This window comes from Grus americana, chromosome 2 (assembly GCF_028858705.1).
Source record: "Grus americana isolate bGruAme1 chromosome 2, bGruAme1.mat, whole genome shotgun sequence".
Classification (NCBI taxonomy): domain Eukaryota; kingdom Metazoa; phylum Chordata; class Aves; order Gruiformes; family Gruidae; genus Grus; species Grus americana.
This window is the reverse complement of record NC_072853.1, coordinates 160,818,412-160,837,627: the sequence shown is the minus strand read 5'-3', so window position 1 is coordinate 160,837,627 and position 19,216 is coordinate 160,818,412. Positions and strand designations below refer to the sequence as shown.

Here is a 19,216-nt window from a genome sequence, read left to right as displayed (position 1 = left end):
TAGCTGTCTTAAATGTCCCAAAGCTGAAGGACAGTTTCATTGACCATTTGCAATGGAATCACCTGGCCACAGCTTGGAGTACAAATCTGCAGCACGACTTAATCTCATGCTTCAAGGTCCGAGAGCAAGTCTTAGCTGTTCCATCAGCCAAACAAAAGTGGTTCAGACATGAAAAATATCAGCCAAAGGCATGATCGGCAGAACCCAAAGTCTTTGCGAACATGAGGGATACAGTTTTGGAATCATCTTAGGAAGTGACAAAACAGTCATTTGTTAAACAGACATTTTAATCTGTAAAAGAAGACATCACTCAGTTCCTGCTTTAGCAGGGCACTTGGGCTAGATGATCTCTAGAGGTCCCTTCCAACCCCTACCATTCTGTGAATGTTGTGATATTATGTGTCATGGGACAATCAAGGCTGGAAGGGACCTCAGGAGGTCTCTAGCCTAACCTCGTGCTCAGAGCAGGGTGAGCTCTGAGATCAGACCAGGTTGCTCAGGGCTTTATCCAGTTGGCTTTTGGGAACCTCTGAAAGTGGACTCTGGTCATAAAGCTTTCAGAGATAAACCATTCACTATGTCTTTTCTAAAGTGTCAAATGAGTCAAAAAAAAAAAAAAGAGAACTAAAAGCTGCAAATCAAGAATTTCTCTCTCATAATGGGATTTTTTGCCCCAACATCACCAATGTCATAATTTTGCCCAGCGTTGCAAAACACAGTCCTATTTCTTGTGAAATCTCTGGATTATGATGATGGATGGGGGCATAGTTCATGGCAGAAGTGGAAACACAGTGATATACAAATGCTGACCAAATGGACCCTGGTTGATGTTTAATAATAACAAAGACAACTCAACAACTGGATACTGTCAAAGGTGAAACTAAACATTTTGCCAGTAATCTCAACTTTAAACAAAGCTGTTTTAATCAAGGCAATTGCTAGAGTTACGCCAATAAAAATAAGCAGACAAACCCAGTAACTACATTATGACAAAGCTGAGGGAAAAATATCCAAAACCCCACTATTGCCAGAGTTCAATATAGTAAGCAATTCATTGGTGTATAAAGTAATGCAGAGGCAAATGGGACTACTAACTGTGAAGCAGATAACAAATATTTTGCGTTCATACATAATTAAAGCACCTGAGGGTAAAATACTGAGGTGCCACAGGAACTGCCTGATAAAACATCAAAAATTGAAGAAAGCAAGAGACGAGAGTTTGAGGAACATAATTGTCCTGGTTTTGGCTGGGACAGAGTTAATTTTCTTTCTAGTAGCTGGTACAGTGCTGTGTTTTGGATTTAGGATGAGAATAATGTTGAGAACACGCTGATGTTTGTAGTTGTTGCCAGGCAGTTGTAGTGTCTACACTAAGCCAAGGACTTTTCAGCTTCCCACGTCCTGCCAGGTGCACAAGGAGCTGGAGAGCACAGCCAGGACAGCTGACCCAGGCTGGCCAGAGGGATATTCCCGGCCATAGAACGTCGTGCTCCAGATAGAACTGGGGAAGTGAGCTGGGATGGGGGATCGCTGCTCGGAAACAGACTGGGCATTGGGTTGGTTTTTTACCATGGTGAGCAATAGCATTTGTGCATCACTTTATATATATGTAAATTTATAAGTATATATAAAATTGTTGTTGTTGTTGTTCTCTTCCTTTGTTATCCTATTAAACTATCTTTATCTCAACTCATGAGGGTTTTTTTTTCATTCTCCTCTCCATCCCCTGGCGGGGGGGGGGGCAGAGGGGTGAGCAAGCAGCTGTCTGGTGCTTAGTTACTGGCTGGGGTTAAACCATGATAGTAATGAAGAACTTCCTGCTCAAGATGTACCATGTGCAAGGTGTAAGCAGTTCCTAAGTAAAGACAAGGGAGAAAATAATCAAGACCTGCAAGTGAGGGGTGACATTTTTGTAGAATAAAAGCTCCCACAGGTGATCCTCAGGGGCACCAGCATCATCTGCTGTTGGCATTTCCCATGGGTGTTTTGGGGTCTCGCTTCCCCATTACTGTTGTTTTCAAGATACATGCTTAATGTCTTAGGTGAGAGATCTTAGAGTATCTTTCAACAGCGGGGTGGCTTAAGGAAAAATACAGTGTGAGCAACGCTGGGATTGCACAAGTTGTTTCCTATTTCTAGTGAACAGCCATTGCATTCTATGTAGCATGAAGATGCTGCAAGCTGTGAAGGACCAGAGCTCAAGGTGCTCCAGATGGGTATAACAAAAGGACCCATGGAAGGGTTTGCAGTTTCCCCACTGAAAAGAAAAAAGGAGAGAGCTTCTGCTCTAGCTGTTGGCTTGTTTAAACCTTGGATGACAAGAAAGTTTCTGCTTTTTCATCTTGGTTTCCCTTCTCAGCTATTAAGCGAATCACTTCTCAGAGTTTCTTCTCTCCTTTTGAGTGGGTAACATCTGAAGCAGTCCTGTTCATGCCAAATGAAATCAGTGGGAACCTAATTCTCCTGGAGATGACTGTAATTACTTCTGGTGAATCAGGGGGAGACAAAAGAGACAGCTCTCTGGAAGTATTTTTTTTTTTCACGTGTGCATGCTGAGGTGTAAACCTTCGGGATGGGCGGCAAGGCTGTGCCCCTGGAAAGCTGCACCAAGGCGAGGAGGGGCCACGTTCACCAAGGGCAGCAGGAGAGGACCATCTTCCAGCAGCTGCTCCAGCCACCTGCGGGGCGGCTCAGCTGAGGGACTGCAGCACACGGCGGTGGAAAACCTCACAGGAAAAGTGTGGACACCGCTGGAAAGGAGCAAAGGGCACGGCCGGGGTTCAGCTGCAGACACGCGCGGGCTGTGCCCTTGCCTTTGCGTTTTCTCGTGGCGGGGCCGAGCTCCGGCATCCACCTGCCCGTTCCTGCGGGGGGCTTCACCCCCCGATCCCCAGTCCCGGCGTTGGGGCAGGTCTCTGGAAGCGCCCCCTCCCCCCGACAGCGCCCGGCGCATCCTGCGGGCTGCGGGCAGGAGGGGGGCGGCGGTACCGGGGGGGCGGCGGTACCGGGGGGCGGGCCGGGGCGCAGCCATGGAAACGCGGCGTGTGTCCCCCGATCCCCCGCGGCAGCGTTATTCCTATTCCCGACCCTCCCTGCATCAGCCCTGGCCTGGCTGGGGCCGCGCCGGCTCTAGCCGGTGAACAGTTAACGCCGGGAGAGGCGGCTCCTCTCCCCCCGCCCCGGTTCCTGTTTGGAAAAAGCGTGTGCACCCCCCCGGGAGAGCAGCGAGCCGGGCACAGCCAGGGAGGAGGGGGCGGCCACCCCTCCGCCCTCTCCAGCTCCCTCTTTTTATTTATTGTGTCGTGTCCCCCGCCCCCCCCCTCCCTTTTTCTGCAACTGGTCTCCCGAGGTGGCCTCGGCTCGGCGGGACCGCCCGGGCCCGGGGCGGCGGCCGGGCATGGCCGGGGAGGGGGGCGTGTGGTGTGTGCGGCTCCCTCCTGCCCACCTCACCCCGCCGGCTCCCGCAGGACAAAAGCTAAACCTGGGTGGTGACTGAGATCAGTCTGGCTGCCCCCCGCCGCTCCTGCCTTCCCCTCCCCTTTGACAAGCGCTGTTTTATTTTTATTGCCTTTTTTTTTTTTGGGGGGCAAAAGGAAAAATATCTATTGAAAGGGTGGGGAAGGAAAGAAAAGAAAGCAGGCACCCTCCCCCTCTGCTGCTCGTAGTCCCCTCCACTCCACACCAAAAAGAGCCATCGCCAAGTGCACGCCAGTTCTTCACTAAAGTGATCCAGCCGCTGGATTAAGTAACTCTCGGAGAACAGCACACGCACGCACACACACGGCAAAAATGAAGGAAAAGGCAATGTTTCAAACGGCTAAAATGCAAGGAAACATGATGGTAAGTGGCTGCTGCGGGCGCCTCCGGTGACTGTAAGTAAGTGGCGGGGCTCCCTGCTCGGGCTCGGGGCTACCCAGACCCCGTTCACCGCCCGCACGGTCGGTGCGGAGCCCCCCATTGCTGGGGCAGAGCTGGCCGGGGAGCCGGGCGAGGCTGCATCTTCGCTTCGTGTCTGTCGTGGCCCCCCCACACCCTCCTGAAGAGGGTCGCTGGTGATGCGGAGGCTGCTGGGGTGTCCCCCTTTGTGAGGGGAGCTGGGGCGCAGCGAGGGCGGGGGGCGCCGGGGCTCGGCGGTACCGGGGCGGGCTGCGGGCTGGCTCCGGCACGGCCAACTTCCCCAAGTTGGTGACCACGATGTGTGCGTGTGTGAGCTGGTGGGTGTGGGGGTTACCTTGCCTCTCCTCCGGCATTACTAGTGGAAACATTTGTCTTGATGCCATTTTTTTTTTTTCCAAACCTACTCGGGATGCCTTTTAAATCAGCTCCCCCTCCCTTAAGGGGAAAAAAAAAAAAAAAGGCAGCTGCTCTCCCGGAAGAAGTGCTGGTTGCCATCTTGTGCTGATGGAAATATATTTGTGTGTTTTGCCTGCTGGTTTGACCCGCTGGGGGCGGCGGGGCTGCCGGGGGTGCGGGGCGCCCCGCATGCGGGCTGTTCCGGGGGGCGGCTGGCTGCTGGAGGAGCCGGGGGTGCACCGGAGGGTGGGAAACGCGATGGCTTCAGGGCGCTTTGCTTTAAAACCAACTTATTTCAAATAACCTGAAGCTTGGAAAGGGTACCTGTTGGTCTTCTGTCCCCTCCCTCTTCTCAAGCGAAGCACTCCTATCTCTGTTTTGCCTCCCCTGTGAGAGGAAACGCTAATATTTAATAGAAAGGCAGTACGCGTTTCTCTTATGCCTTGTGTTGATGTGTTCAAGAAGTGGCCGAAGTATTCTCCATCCTTTAATTAAGTTCCGTAGTAAAATGCTTCGCTGGCTTTTTAAGGAAATGCCTTCTTTTCCAACTCCAATAATATTGCTTTTTCCAGCAGTAGTTTTTAAGAGGAAGGTGCAATGCTATGTGACCTGTGAATTCAACTAAGGGAACTGAACAGGAACTTCTGCAAACATTTTTCCGGGAGAATTACACAGCCTGTGTGATTGCATCGTACTCCTTTCATTATGCGTTTTGAATGCCTGGGAATATCTGGTGCTGGAACTTTTTTAACGTGGGGAAATTTAGTTTATTATTTGCTTAAGCTACTGATCCTAGAGGTCATTGTAGTCTTTCACTAGGATGTTCTCTATCAGTAAGAAAAAATAATTAACCACCTGAGATGACACTGTTCGAATAAAGCATAGGATTAACCTAATTTACATGCACAATGTCACAGAATTACTAAATACCTCTCGCACATTTTCCCTCCTGGTCTCTGAAGCGTGGGAATGATGAGCGGGCAGGGATTCCCCCTGCTCCCACTCAGCAAAGGGCTACAGCCTCTGCTGGGATTTTTGGCTAGCGCTTCTGAGCGTGGCAAAATGGATCCGCGTACCCACACCTCTGAGACAAGCGAAGGCTGGAGTGATCGATCTGCACACAGAGCTGTGTAGCAGGGGCTGCCCACAATTCAAATCCTTCTGCCAGAGACAATAGTTTTTTCCTCTGATTCAAAGGGGAGCAGGATACGGCCCCCCAGGCTGCCAAGTCACAGTTATTTCTTGCTGTCACTCCGGGCAGTCTCCCTGGACCTGAATGCAAGGTTTTCCTTTGACGTACTCATTTTTGAGACACTGTCAATGAAATTTCAAGATAGGGAAACTGTTACACGGACATAGATGATTTCTTTAATTAATGCCTGTGTTTTTACGGGCCACCTAAAACGTGCACAGCTGGTTTCTGTGTTAATCTGGTCTGTGGTTGCAACTGGATCTGCAGTTTATTTAAGCAAGAATAGAATTTGGGTTGAATAGTTGAGCTTTACTATCTTTGAACAGATTTTTATATTTCTTCAAGATAACAATTAGTGGACCTAATCCTGAAATCTCAGATGTGGTTTTGATGGAAGTTCTAGCAAGTTAAGACTATTACTTTCTTCACCTTTTTCCTTAAGCTGTTGTTTAAAAAAAATAGTATTTTTTACTTATTTATCACTTCTGTTACAATTAAAATCAGAATCCTGAACTAGTCATGTCAAAACCTAATGGTGTGAGTGTCCTCTCTCACATACCGGGCAATCATTGAGAATACGGGGTTGGGGGTGTGTGGAGTCCCGGGGGGTGCGTTACAGTGCGCACTGCATTAATTGCCTAGCAGAATTTGAAAAGTTATTGAAAATTCAAAGCCCACCATGGCTTTCTTTTTTTGTTTGTTTGTTTTCTGGCAGTTTTGCTGTTGCTTAGAATCTTGACAACCTTCTAACTATGTATTGATTTTCTTCTCTTTAAAAATCTTTCTTAAATTGAGCTATTTCATTTCTAAAATGATGTGACAGCAAGTGGTAATACTGGCACGCTGGTCCCTGGCCATGCAGTGGGCCCTTTTTAAGTGCGGTGATAGCTCATGGAGTCACTACACCTGTGATTTCTTTATTACTTAATTAGACCAGCAAAAACGCAGCCATTCTTGTGACACGGAGATAAATGTTTTTATCCTTGTGACAGTATTTCACCAGGGCTTTGTTTCGGCTTTTTTAAACAACAACATTTACCTGGAAAGGTGCCTATTTTTATTTTACTGCACTATTTCCCATTCATCATTTGAGCCAGGGGAACGTAACGTACAGAAATAGTTCCAGCTCTTACAATGGGATTTCTCTTAATTCTACATAAATACTGTAGGGAGTGAGTAATACACAGTGGTTTCTTCTAGTAAGAACTGACATACCCCATGAGTTTTCAAGTTAATATGCAACAGTAGGGTGTGGAGATAAATGTTTATCACTTTTGGAGATAAATTTAATGCACTTACATTTGATCCTAACCTTAGGTACAGCTATGTAATTTATTTCATTAAAATATTCCTTGTCTTTTTCCTTACACGTTCAGTTGTCGGGTCAAGGACAGTAATACCTACCACACTTGTTTTATTCTGCTCTTGTCTGTGACTTCCCAGGGACTGATCTATCATGTAGAGGGGCTTTTTGTTTTGTTCTTTAATGGATTTACAAGCAAATACATCAAAAAGAGCTGTTTTGAAGAGGACCTTTAGTGTAGCGCCAGATTCTTCTCTTATGTACACTCATGCAAAGCCTGAGAACCCAATTTGGTAGAGGTGCAGGTGCGGTAAAGATGAAAAGGAGCTACTACCTTTGGATGTAGACAATTAGGTGAGTGGAAGGAATGGGCTTAGTGAGAGTGCATAGGGGTATTGAAGGCAAAATTTAATGTGCTGTATGGGAGCATGCTGTTATTTTAGCACATTTAGTTGTCAGTGAAAGGAGTTACTCTGCTGTAGCTAGCTGTCTCTGTTAGAAGGATGTTGCTGTGAAACTCTTGTTCTGAATTTCAGTCTAGCCAGCAGCTGCTCTAACGTTTGGAAACTACCAAGAGAAACTCTGATGGATGTGTCACTTTTCTGCTTTACTCTGATGAATAATTTATGAATGGGGCAAAAGAGGCAGTTCTGGTTCATTGAGAGGACTTGTAGAAGAGTCTGAAGATTTAGATGTTTAGTTTGACCATTTAGATCCCAACTCTGATAGCTGCAGTTTGGAAATACATATAAAACCCAAAAATAAGCCCAGTGGCAAATGTTATCCCCTAGCAAGTCTCCTGGCATCTCTGAGGCCTCAGAGCCCTCATGGGTACAAATGGCATGAAGGCTAAGCGACTCTGTCATCCTTGGAGTGCTCCTTCTTTTCCTGGAGACACACTGGTGCAGCCAAATAAAAAATCCAGCTTTGCTCCTGCCCATTTTGTATTTCTAGTGCTTCTCATAAGCAGTAAATTCATATTGAAAACATAAATAAAATATATTGAAGTTCCATTGTAATTTCCCTTATTTGCCATATTTTACCTACAGGTTTATTGCTTGCAGTGATCAATCACGCTGCGCTGAAACATGGTGTAATGCTTCTCAGCCAAGAAGGCAGCTGTCCTACCGTGGGGTAAAGAAGCTGCAGAGAGATTAGTTTTTCTTGAAACTCCCATACTGAAGTAGGTGGTGGAGTTTCTGACCCAGTGCAGACTCCCTGCTACTTTATCCTTCCCTCTGTCTCAGATTCCACTTGGCTTAGAAGCCAAATGCAGTCCAGATTTTGTGTGCGATTCATTAGCTGTCTACTGCCTCGGCTGAAACCCGGGGTCCTCCAGAGCTGAAAGCAGGGGAACTATGGTAGCAATTCCCAGATGAGCTATCGTGACTCCAGCTGAAGTTTAAAGCCAGGCAGAAATTCAGTTGCCAAACTACAGCAAGAATTGCAGCAGAAAAATCTGTGGTCTGCAGCTGCTGATTAGTGAGAGGCAAGTTGTGTTTTAAGGACTGTAACATTCTGGTATCCTGATTTGGGCATAAAGCAGAACAAGCGTTCCCCTTTCTTAGGATGAAACATGCAGTAGGAGGTACAATCCATAGGAGGGACTGGAGTTGCTGCATTGTCGCCCAGTGGAAAAGCTGTAAGATGTGCTGGGCCTGTTCTAATGTCGTGTTCCTAGTTGATGGAAATTAAGAGTCTTTGCACGTTTAGGGTAGGATGGCAGGGAGCTCCACGATAGCCAGTAGGATCCCAATGTTGCCGGTTTAATGTAGAGTGTCCCTTTAGATACATCCTTATTTAGTGGATAGAAGTGCAGAGTCTGCCCATGGTGTGCTGGAAAATTATATGGGACCACTGAAGTTGCAGGTCCCACGAGAAATACATGGGGCCAGGCTGTCTCAGAGTAACTTTGGGAGTCATGTGAAGTAGTCCACATTGCTAGCTCACTATTTAGCAATGTGAGAATAAAGTGAGGCTTGTGATCTAACTTTAATTCCTATAACTGGGAAGGTTCAAAATCTTGACTCTGATGGTGAGTCTCGCACCTGCCTCTCTTTCCTCAGTACCACCCAGCAGGTTGTCCGTTTCCTCTTGCTTGCAAGGCAAAAGGAACGCTTTTGTGTTTGTTCCTCCTTCCCTCCTCTGAGTTGTCTGACTGTTCACAGGATAGTCTATCCCCTCCCCTCTCTTTCTGAATCTCTTCACTGCTTTTCCGAACAGTAAGGGAGGAGAAGTTGAAGGGACTGTGAGGATTGTACTGCTACCCGCTCAGCTGCTGTTCAGTGGAGCCCTGAGCAGCACCAACGCCCAAGGGCTGGCTGTGCAGTCAGCAAGGCAACGTTGGAGTCATCCATATTGGAGAGGTTACGTTGGTTCATTAATGAAGTCTCGATTTGCTTGTTCTTTCTAAAGATAAATACCAAATATATACATTTTGGAGAGGTTGATGGCCTGAGGCTTTATTTGTTGAGGAGAGTTTCCCTCTCTGCACTGTGGAATGAGTCTTTCAACTGCCAGAAGATACTTCATAGCATGTTCCCTTGCACCAAGTGTCACTCCTGTATGTCTCGGAGGTTGTATTTCTTGGCACAGCTTAGTATTGGTCTAACTGACTCTATGAGGCCATAGAGGATCATGCCTAAGCACACCTCCTGTTGGTACAAAACTTCTAGTAGCCACAGACTCTTTAATGTAGCTGACGAAGGCAGAACAAGATTCGAAGCCGGAAGTTGGAGTCAGAGCGTTTTTGACTCAGTCACCCAAGGTGATGAGCTACTGGAGCAGTCTCTGTGGGAGTGCAGTAGTTTCTCTGGCTCTTGACATTTTTCATTAAAACAAGATGGGGATAGGACTCCTCTGACTAAACGTTGGCTTCTTCAGTGTAGACATCTACATACAAGTTTGTCAGCCTGGGCTCTCTTCATAATTTAGTCAGTGGAGTCTGGGGCATGATTCATCCCATCTTCATGTAGATGTGTAAACTGGGCCAGAGGACCTGCACTCTTAGATGCCAATTTCTCTCTGTTGACTTCAGGAGGTACTAGCTGAACTGTAAACATCTACCCTGCAGGTATCCGAGTCTTGAGTCTGTTGCTTAAACATAGTCATAGGTATTCCAGAGCATCTCGAATGACACTGAGCACCCCATTAGGCAGTTACGTGAGACAAGTACTGCTCTGCACATCTTTCCAGGGCTTGTCAGCCATCTGCAGTGGGATGTAGGGATACATGAGCTGCATGTGGAGGGCTTTACTCCTTCCAGGTCCCAGCATACTTGCGGTCCAAGAAGCAGGTTGGGTCTCCCAGCACTGCAGTCCAGCTGTAGCAGGAGAGGAGCTCCATCTCAGCCAGATGCCATCTTGCTGCAGAAATCGCTTGGTCCATGATTAGCACGTATACAGAGCTGCCCTAGAACGTTATGAAGCACCTCTGGCTTTAAAATGATTTAATCCAAATGGTTTCATGTCATCACAAGCACAATACGTGCATTTATTCCTGTAGGTCTGTGGGTTTGCATGTGTGTTTTCTGTACACTATTGTACTAAACAGTGACTCACATGAGATTAACAAGCAAAGCCCATTTATTAAATTGTTTTATGTACTGTAAATCTCGTGTAATCCACTAATGCATAATGCTGTCACTTAGGAAGCTTGGCATTCCTTCCTAACGGAGCATCATATTTAGCAAGTTCCTATAGCGTTCACTTTGAAAAGGCTGCAGTTGAGAATAAAATTTTAAAAATAAATCTGGTTTACAGAATAAATCTAAACCATTAGAGCCCAAATGGTGACAACACATTGATAACTGTGTCCCAGCTGTAGCATGAATTCACCTGTAGATGCTGTGGATTTTCTACACTTTTAAGGACATGGTAGCAAGCAAAGTTTGCATTTATAGTATCCTGGTTGCCCTTGAAGTGAATTTGCAAGGTTATGTTAAAATTCTACTTTTGCAAAAACTGGCTTTGCGCATCTGTGGTGGTATCGGTAAGGTCCTGAGAATTCCTGGAGCACCTGTGTTGTAATGCTTACGCCGTGCCCTGGGAAGAAGAGTGTGTCTTGCAGGTGGTTTCCAAGCACAAAATGTCCGGTGCTGCCCTCTTCATTGCTATAGAGGTAAAGGCTGGGAACAGGAACAGTGGAATCCCCTGCGGTATTTTGACCAGGGGGCAGAACTGTTGCCTGCGTAACTAAATCTGAGTTCAACCCTCTGCCGTAAATGGGTTCATCCCAATCTGTACGCTTACAAGGCACAACAGAAGAATTGCAAACTCAGTGTGTATCCAGCAACCAATAGAAGATTTTGTTTGTGATAAGACCTCTTTTGTGGTGTGACTGAACGTATGTTGACTTTATTACCAACTCGGAAGTATTTCTGCTATTTGATCCCTAATTACTATGGAATAATGACTTTAGAGGTTATCCTGAGATGCACCCAAATGTCCATTCAAAGCTCCCAGTCCATTTTCAGAGAAAACCGACCATTCAAGCCAGTGGGATTAGCTGCAGTGGTGAAAGGTGCGTGCCCAGGTGAAGCACTGGACAGTAAGCAGATGCTGTGAAAAATCCCTCTCAAGTTACAGGGAACGCTGGCCAGAAGATTTTGTCAACTCAGGCATGTGTAGAGACACTTAGACTTGGCGTGAATTCCAGTCACACATTAGATGGCCTCATTCTGTAGTCATTATTCAGCACTTACTCAAGCAAAACTTTTGCTGAACTTAACGGATTTACTACTCCTGCCGAAATGAGTAAGAAATTTGTCTGAGGCTCAGGTGCCCTCAGACCTGAGGCTCAACACAAAACCCCACCGCGTTCTGTGTCACTAAGGATTTTCAGTATTTTTTTTAAAGATAGCAAACAGTGAAATCCACTGGAGTTGACAAAAGAAAAAAGGTGAAGGGCAGAAGAAAAAACAGAATGAGGTAGTTATCCCGGGGGATGCTGCAGGTTAAGAAAAGCGCTCTGGAGTTTTTACTTCATCTCATTTTGTAAGTTGGCCCCATGGAGAAGCCCATCAGCTCCTCCATCAGATGTTTCACAAAGCGTGCTGCGTGCCTGCACTTCTGCTTATGTTTGTTTTCACTGATGATGATAAACTGGAAAACATGCTGGAAATGAAACATTTTTATTTGTTTATCATTTGGGACTGAAGTTATTGAAAATGAGGAGAAAAATTGAAATGATAGCTTGGCATGTTTTCTGTAAATACTCAGTAGTTCTTCTGCAGCATATGATGTAACCAAAGTAACCTAGAAATAAGCTCGTATTGCTCTTTTCTTGTGCCTAATTACGAGGATGTGAAAAATACGCTCATATTAATGCCTTCTCATCCGGCTGTGAGGGGACTGCAAGTACCTCTTACGAAGATCTGGTTTGTAAAGCGAATGATTGTAATGCAGGATTATTGCTATTCATGAGCTCTGAGTTTATTGACTCTGTTAAAAACCGGATCTATCGTCCACAGGAAGGATATGTAAAATGCTGTGGGTAGAGCAGTAATTCAGAAATTAATTGTTGTTCATATCAGTACGACCGAAGCTTTCCTGATCTCGCTATTTGAGAGTTTTTCTCACAAAAGGGAAGTTCGTGCTACGTTCCCCGTTGCTTCTATATTATCCTCCGTGCATTTCATTTCATTTGCATTAGCCATGTACATCTACATTTATAATTTGTTAAAAACTTTGTTAAGAAAGGTACTATTCAGTTGGATTTGGATAGTCGTATGGGAATCAAAATCTATGAAAGATTGCAGAAATTTTAAAAATAAAATTTACTTATCTCCTCCTTTGTTCCAGTATCTTGGATTTTACAGATACACCTTGTTTTTTACAAAGAGATCATCTCTCACCGTTTTTTCAAATTCAGATTTTAACAGAACTGCAGGTTCGGTGGGGAGAGGAGGCCGTTGGTGATATCGAAGGGCAACAAATAAATCAACCCCGTATGTATGCACTAGCAATTAAAGCAAAAATCACGTACTCCAGAGGCGTGCTCCTTGTTATGTTCCCTGTTCAGCAGCGTACTTAAGCACCTGTTTAACATTAATGGTAAGCATATGCTTAAATGTTTCTGCTGACTTGGGAGTTAGGAGGAGTCTGCCTTGCACGCACAGTAGTTGAACAGCCCGTTTTCCATCTGTGTGCGAGCCCGGAGCATGGTGCTAGCTGAGCATTTTCCAGGTTAATTAGATTGGCATAACAAGATCCCTAGCGGACTCTGCGCAGTCATCAGCTCTTCTGCGCTCTCCGGCTATCGGGAGCTCTGCTTGAAGTAGTGTGTCTTTTGCTAGTAACTGAGACAGAATATTGCACTGTATTTCACCAGTGTGTTCAAATGGAAACAGAACTGAATGGATTGTGAGTACACCATAAATATCAATTTGGCTCCGTATTGCTCGCATGAATATGGGGCATCCTTCAAATGCACGGTGCCTACCGAGGACTATTTATTCTATAGAGCTACCAATAATGGCTGTGCTTTCATGAATTATGCATGTATTTGTCCCTAAACCTCACCTGACCGTGATTTGGAGTGTTTAAGATTTGAAGCTGGCTGTAAGTATAAATTGCAGATATTTTTCATAAAATATAATGTCCTTACAGGTTTCTTTGCAATATTAGTCAGAGTCCGTCATGCCTGTATCTACAATAAAAAGAAATTGGAATCAAAGTAATTCTAATTCAGTACAAGGGGAAAAAAAAAAAGAAAGATCTCGATGCTCCGAAGTCTTGCAAGAAAAGCAAAATTACATGAAGTCAAGGGTGATCTATCTATTCGCTAAAGCAAGTGAAATGAGATGGAGTCCCATTGTAGAAATAAGGGGGTTATTATTTACCAAATGAAGAAAGGAAAATGACCCCACGTTATGCCTAGAAGCAACTTGCCAAGGTGTAAAAACGTAGCAGTGAGAATCATATTAGCCATTCAGGCCTTTCGATGGGTTAAAATGAGGAGAAAAAAAGCACACGCTTTTAAGGGAGATATTAAATAGATGAGGAGGAGTATGATCATTTTAGCTGAATTCAGTGGCACAAAACGTAGCTTTCCAGTATTTTCAGGGAGAGGCTGCCTTGGTTTCCTCTGAAGCTTCCCTGTTTTCCCTGTTTCTACGGTTCTATCACATCTGAATCTCTGGTTTCTAGAGACTTCTCTAGTATTTAATTTTCACATTCAGGTTTGTGGGGAATTTTTTAAGCTAGCCTCTTAAGTTTTTGAGGAGTTATATCCTTGTGAAGCATTACATATTAACAGTGACATCACGGAAAACATTGAGACAAAGTGGGCTAATCCGCAGCACGGTGACAAATGGCTGTACTGCGATCCGGAGCTCTCTGCTTCCTGCTCGGTTAAAGAAGACCCGGTATGAATAGATACGACTAAAGAAAGGCAGAACAATGGAAAGACCGGAAGGCTTTGGGCAATTTGCATTTGGGTATGGCGAAGCTTTCAATCTTCAGTCACAGTTTGAATCTATCGTAAATTGATAGTTATTGATGGTTGCTAACATCCATTGCCTGCTTGCTAACCTTTGCGTGCTGTAGGAGGAAGAGAGCCCCAGCTGCATGAGTAATTGCTGTGAACCAGCTTGTGACCACGCTGCTCAGGCACTCTCTGGAGGTGACTGATGGAGCCCACGTTGCACATCACTTGGCAGGACCCGCCCTGGTCCCCAAGTGGTCTCGTTGTTATTGGAGTTAAAATAATTTGTGTGCATGTCTTCAGTTGGAAGAGCAGGATTCGGTCCTGCTGGAATGATGGTTTTTTTCTGTGAAATGCTAATTTGCGTGTGTGTTGCATGCAGGGGTTGAAAGTGCAAAGCCTCCTGAGACAAGGCTGGAGGAGAGTTGCAGGAGGAGGAGATGTGGCCGAAGTGTGCGCCGTCTCTGTGGGGCAGGCTCTGGGGTGGACTCTATGAACTGTGCCTTGTGCAGGGAGCTACCAGCATTGCTTGGAAAGCACCTTAGAGGTAAATTGCCCTGTATGAAGCACAGAAGCTCAAGTCTCGTTTCCTGGAGTGAAATAAAGAGCGAGCTAAATTTGTAGTCAGGACACATGCAGTGTCCTGGGTACTTATGGGTGGAGTCCATACGTCAAAGAACACTGCAGGTGGTGAATTCATGCACAGGCACATCACGAAGTTGCAATGCATAGGAAGTGTTGGGTTGGAGGATATAGAGTCTAGTTTCCAGCTAGCTAAAGCAATCGTAGCGTAGTGTCTTTGTCACTGGTGTACATGGGAGCAATTGTGCTGGAGGCTGGTAGAGTCCGTTGGATCACATAAGCTGAGCCCGGTAAACACGCTTACTATCCGAAAAGTGAATTCAATTATTTCTCTTGTGCCTTGTAAATGTGTCAGACTGGCGCATCCACTCTGCTAGATCCAGTATCGTGTGCTTTCTCTTTTTGGAGACTCTCGTAGTACATCACTTTTCCTCTCGTGTGACGGAACATGTAGAGACTTGTAACAGAAACACTGAGACTGGTACGAATGAAATAGATGCAAATGTGTTTCTGTAAACACTGGAAAAAATAGCAAAATAAGTGTGAGACCAATGTCATGTGCTGATAATAAAGAACATTGTTCCCAGCAATAAAAGTGAGGAAAGTGCTGTGCTGTCAAGCCCAGGAGGCTGGGCTCTGGTAAAAGTCACAGGCATCTCTCCAGCACAAGACCCTGCTTTCTAAGGACACTAAAAGGCCACGAGATACTAGTGCCTCACTAGCACAGTTCCTTTTCCTGTTAGGCCAACATCTGTAGCCAAACAGATGGGTATTTTTTCGGACGTATTCCATACAAGCAAAGCCAGGTAATGAGCTGCAACTGTGCTAACATTTATGAATGCCTAAGTAGGCAAGATTCTGAAACAAAGGACCACCTTTATCGCCTGTTGGCTCATAAAAGATATAAAAGACCTGCCAAAAAACTAGCTTGTCATTGTCAGTCAAGAAAAACAAAGCGTTGCTACGAGAACTTAATAGTTGATATGCCTTGTCCACCGTGGCACGTACACATCATCTTGGCCAGACCACTTGAGCACAGACATCTTGGTGCCTGTGAACTCTGAGAGGGAATGAGTGTGAGTGGATAGAACCAGCATGTTCAGATTTTGTTAATAGATACCATCCTCTTCCATACGGTCTCGTACTGGGGCTTGTTACCCTAAATTCCCACATACTCAGGAATTGATGTCTTTCATTCGCTGCGTGCTAGCAGCAAGGATCTGTATGTTGTGGTAGGTCACAGATGATAGGAGAATTGGGGAAGGTCACATCTCCTGACCTCCTCAACCGTGTGATGGCAACCGTGCCAGTGCAAGGTGTGACTGGAAAAGATGGTAGCAGGAGGGCTGAGGGCTGTCAGAGTCCAATGATGGAATGGGTTCAAGTAACGAAGCCACGTGCATTTGCAAATGTCTATTACACCCACACTTTCACCTTTATCAATCAAATCTGTAATTTCATCAAGAAATGAAATCAGGTTTGTTTGAGAAGACCTATTTTTCAGAAACCTGTATAGATTAACATTAATTATACTCCTATCCTTTAGTTCTTTATTAATAGACTCCCATATCAGCTTTACTACTTCTCCATTCTTAGGAGTCCTTCTAAAGGGAGACTACCCAAGCTGTATCATTTCTGTGGGTAAATTGGACGTTAGTTTTGAAAAGGCTGGTTGTAAATGCTGTAAGTCATAGGATTAAAACCAGCAAGGGTGAAAAGGAGATGCGGGGAGCTGCTTTATGATGCACAGTGAGACAAAGCACCATCAGCAAGAAGGTTCATTCAAGATGGATCAGTAAAATGATAGAGTGCATGCGTCCGTAGGAGGACAGGAGAGTGCGAGGCAGAGCAAATTGATGTTAGTGAAAGTCCTAAGGCGGTGGTACTGTATGTTACACATTTTGTTTGCAAGCAGTAGGAATGTATGCTGAGGGTGTGAGGAGAGGCAAAAATGATATTGATGATTCTGTAGAGAAACAATTTTATGATGAGAAGAAAGGCACTAACAATTCTCAGCTATAACGAGGACAGACTGGGGTGAGAAGCAGAAGAATACTGATGCAGTTCTGTGCATGCCATGCTGGAGTGGAAGTATGTCTCACGCAATCTGACTGAAAAGCCTTTGCCACATTGCTATGATGTGGAGCAGCTTAAGAAGTTGTTAATGCAAATGTGTCCTGCCATGGGGAGAAAAGCAAGCCTAGAGATTTGACTGTTAACGAGAGGAAGGACTAACCTATGGTAATGAAATGCAAAGTGTCTGATCAAAATTCAGCATGTTAATCTGAATAGTAAATCTTTTATATGAATGTGTCACTTGAGCCCCATGGTCTACAAGGTTTTCTTCTTACACTCTGTGTTGCCCTTGATGTCCATTTTGATTGCAGAGTGTGGTAACACTTCACTGTTGCCACTTCGTTTGCCTGCTGGAGCTCTGTGGAGTCAAATGGCTTTAAAGGTTTCCTGAGTACTGGAGGCTCCAGGATGTGTAAGACAACTGTGATTCGTTAAAATGGAAAGTGTAGGGCCTTCGCATGTGATTGAGAGACTGTGATATTTAACCAGTGGGCATTGCATCTGATCTAGTCATAAAAAAATGAAATTTAAAACAAAAAATGTATTTAAATGCCAATAAACATAATGCTGTCGGGAAACCACACTGAGCAGTGGCCGTGGTGGTACCCTCAGCTTATCTCCTTCATGCAGGCTTTGACATGTCGTACGGTTTCTGAGAACATTGTCCTGCAGTGAATATACTTGGATTGGCATGTAACAAATTTGAATTTAGTGGGACTATGATACAGATGTCTTGTGTGACCTTGGGCAAATCTCGTAATGCTGCCACGCACGGGATGGCTGTGTCAGTGCAGGGCAGCTCTACCACCTCCTCCTGCGGTAAGTGCACCCGATTTGGATAACCCACCCCCTGCTTCGTTTGTAAAATAGGGATGATAATTTCTTCCATTCCCTTTTGTATGTTTTCACTGGGGTATTTTAAGCTCCCATACTATCCATATGTATTTGTTTAGTGCCTAAAGTGTGTCGTCTTCTCCTCAGTTCAAGTACTTGCCTATAGTTAGCATTATATTAAATGATACAAATGTCATTGATCTATTGAAGATACAGCATTCGGTAAGAGATTATAGGAACATGTAGATCTGTACAACAGTAGTTGAGCTACACTTGTAGAACAGGTTTATTCTAAATTAAAAAAAAATCCCTGAGGATAATGTCTTCTATTCATGTCCATGTTTGTGTCTGAATCAGGGTTTTATTATGAATCTAAGCCGTATTTGTCACAGTTGGTGCACAGCAATTAACTTATTTTACTGGATCAGGCAATATCCTATGTATTAATAAATTGGTAATATTTCAGTTGATGAAAAAATTCTGACAGATAGTGGAATCTAGTATAAATTTTTCAGATCAAATATTTATTTCTGTATTTGCACCATTAACCTCATATAATGACATCGTGGTTTTGATAATGCCTTGTTTAGAAAAAGAGGAATTAAAATACTCTGCCAAAGTCTGACATCTGGAAAAACTTTGAAATGTAATCCTTGATGATTGTTTGCTTTTATGTTATATAAGTAATATGTGGAAAATTAATTATTTCCGTTTTAATAAACTGAGACATTTTGATTGATGGGAACTGAAGTTTTGTTTACTGGGAAGTTTCAGGACTCCTTGTTTTCATCTTGCTTGGGAAGGAAAACAAATATTGAAATAATTTTTTCTGCTAAATGGAGATTTAATTTCTTTTCCTCACCTTGGTTTTGCTTTTTAGCACATTATTTTCCCATCCATCTACAACCTATCAATACCATTAAAAATGTATTGTAAATTGAACTGACTGAAGAAAGCATATTTAGACACAAGCTATTAGTCAGTGCTTAATTCATCCTTTGCTTATGCAAGACCACGATCTCCACGCACAACTCCTTTAATATCCAGCATGGTATTTCAAGCATGAATTGACTCCTTTCAGGTTGTTTGTATCAATAAAGCGAGCAGGATTGGGTCTAAAACTGCCTACAGGATGGAAGTGTGTTATATCGAGGAGTATCTTGTTTCTCTGTCTTCATCAGACAGACAGACATCCACTGTTTGAGATCTGTAATGAGTGTGTGTAGCTTGCTTTGCCTTGATGCCCCATTGGATCTGAGACGATTCCAGAGGAGTCATCACAGCTTTCACAGTAAGAACGCAATAGCTCCTTTGCAGCTATGAATATACCTGTAAAAATGTACTTTCGAAGTCAGTCATTACTGAGTGCGCTGATGAGTACTGAAGGCATCTTTAGAGTCCTTGGCATACATCATGGGTTGGTTTCAAGCAGACCATTCTAAGTTCTCCACATGGACAAAACTTTCAAACGTGCCTAGCTGAATATGGCATCTGAATCCCACATTGGGTAT

At 44.5% G+C, this 19,216-nt stretch overlaps 1 protein-coding gene across 1 annotated transcript in view; it reads left to right on the top strand.

The window, feature by feature from the left end:
* The first annotated feature begins 3,169 nt into the window (after window positions 1-3,169).
* DPP6 (dipeptidyl peptidase like 6) overlaps window positions 3,170-19,216 on the top strand; it is a 508,492-nt gene continuing 492,445 nt past the window's right edge. The window contains exon 1 of the mRNA XM_054818789.1: window positions 3,170-3,840. Coding sequence (XP_054674764.1) covers window positions 3,790-3,840 — 51 coding nt within the window. The 5' untranslated portion in view covers window positions 3,170-3,789. The remainder of the gene's footprint in view (window positions 3,841-19,216) is intronic.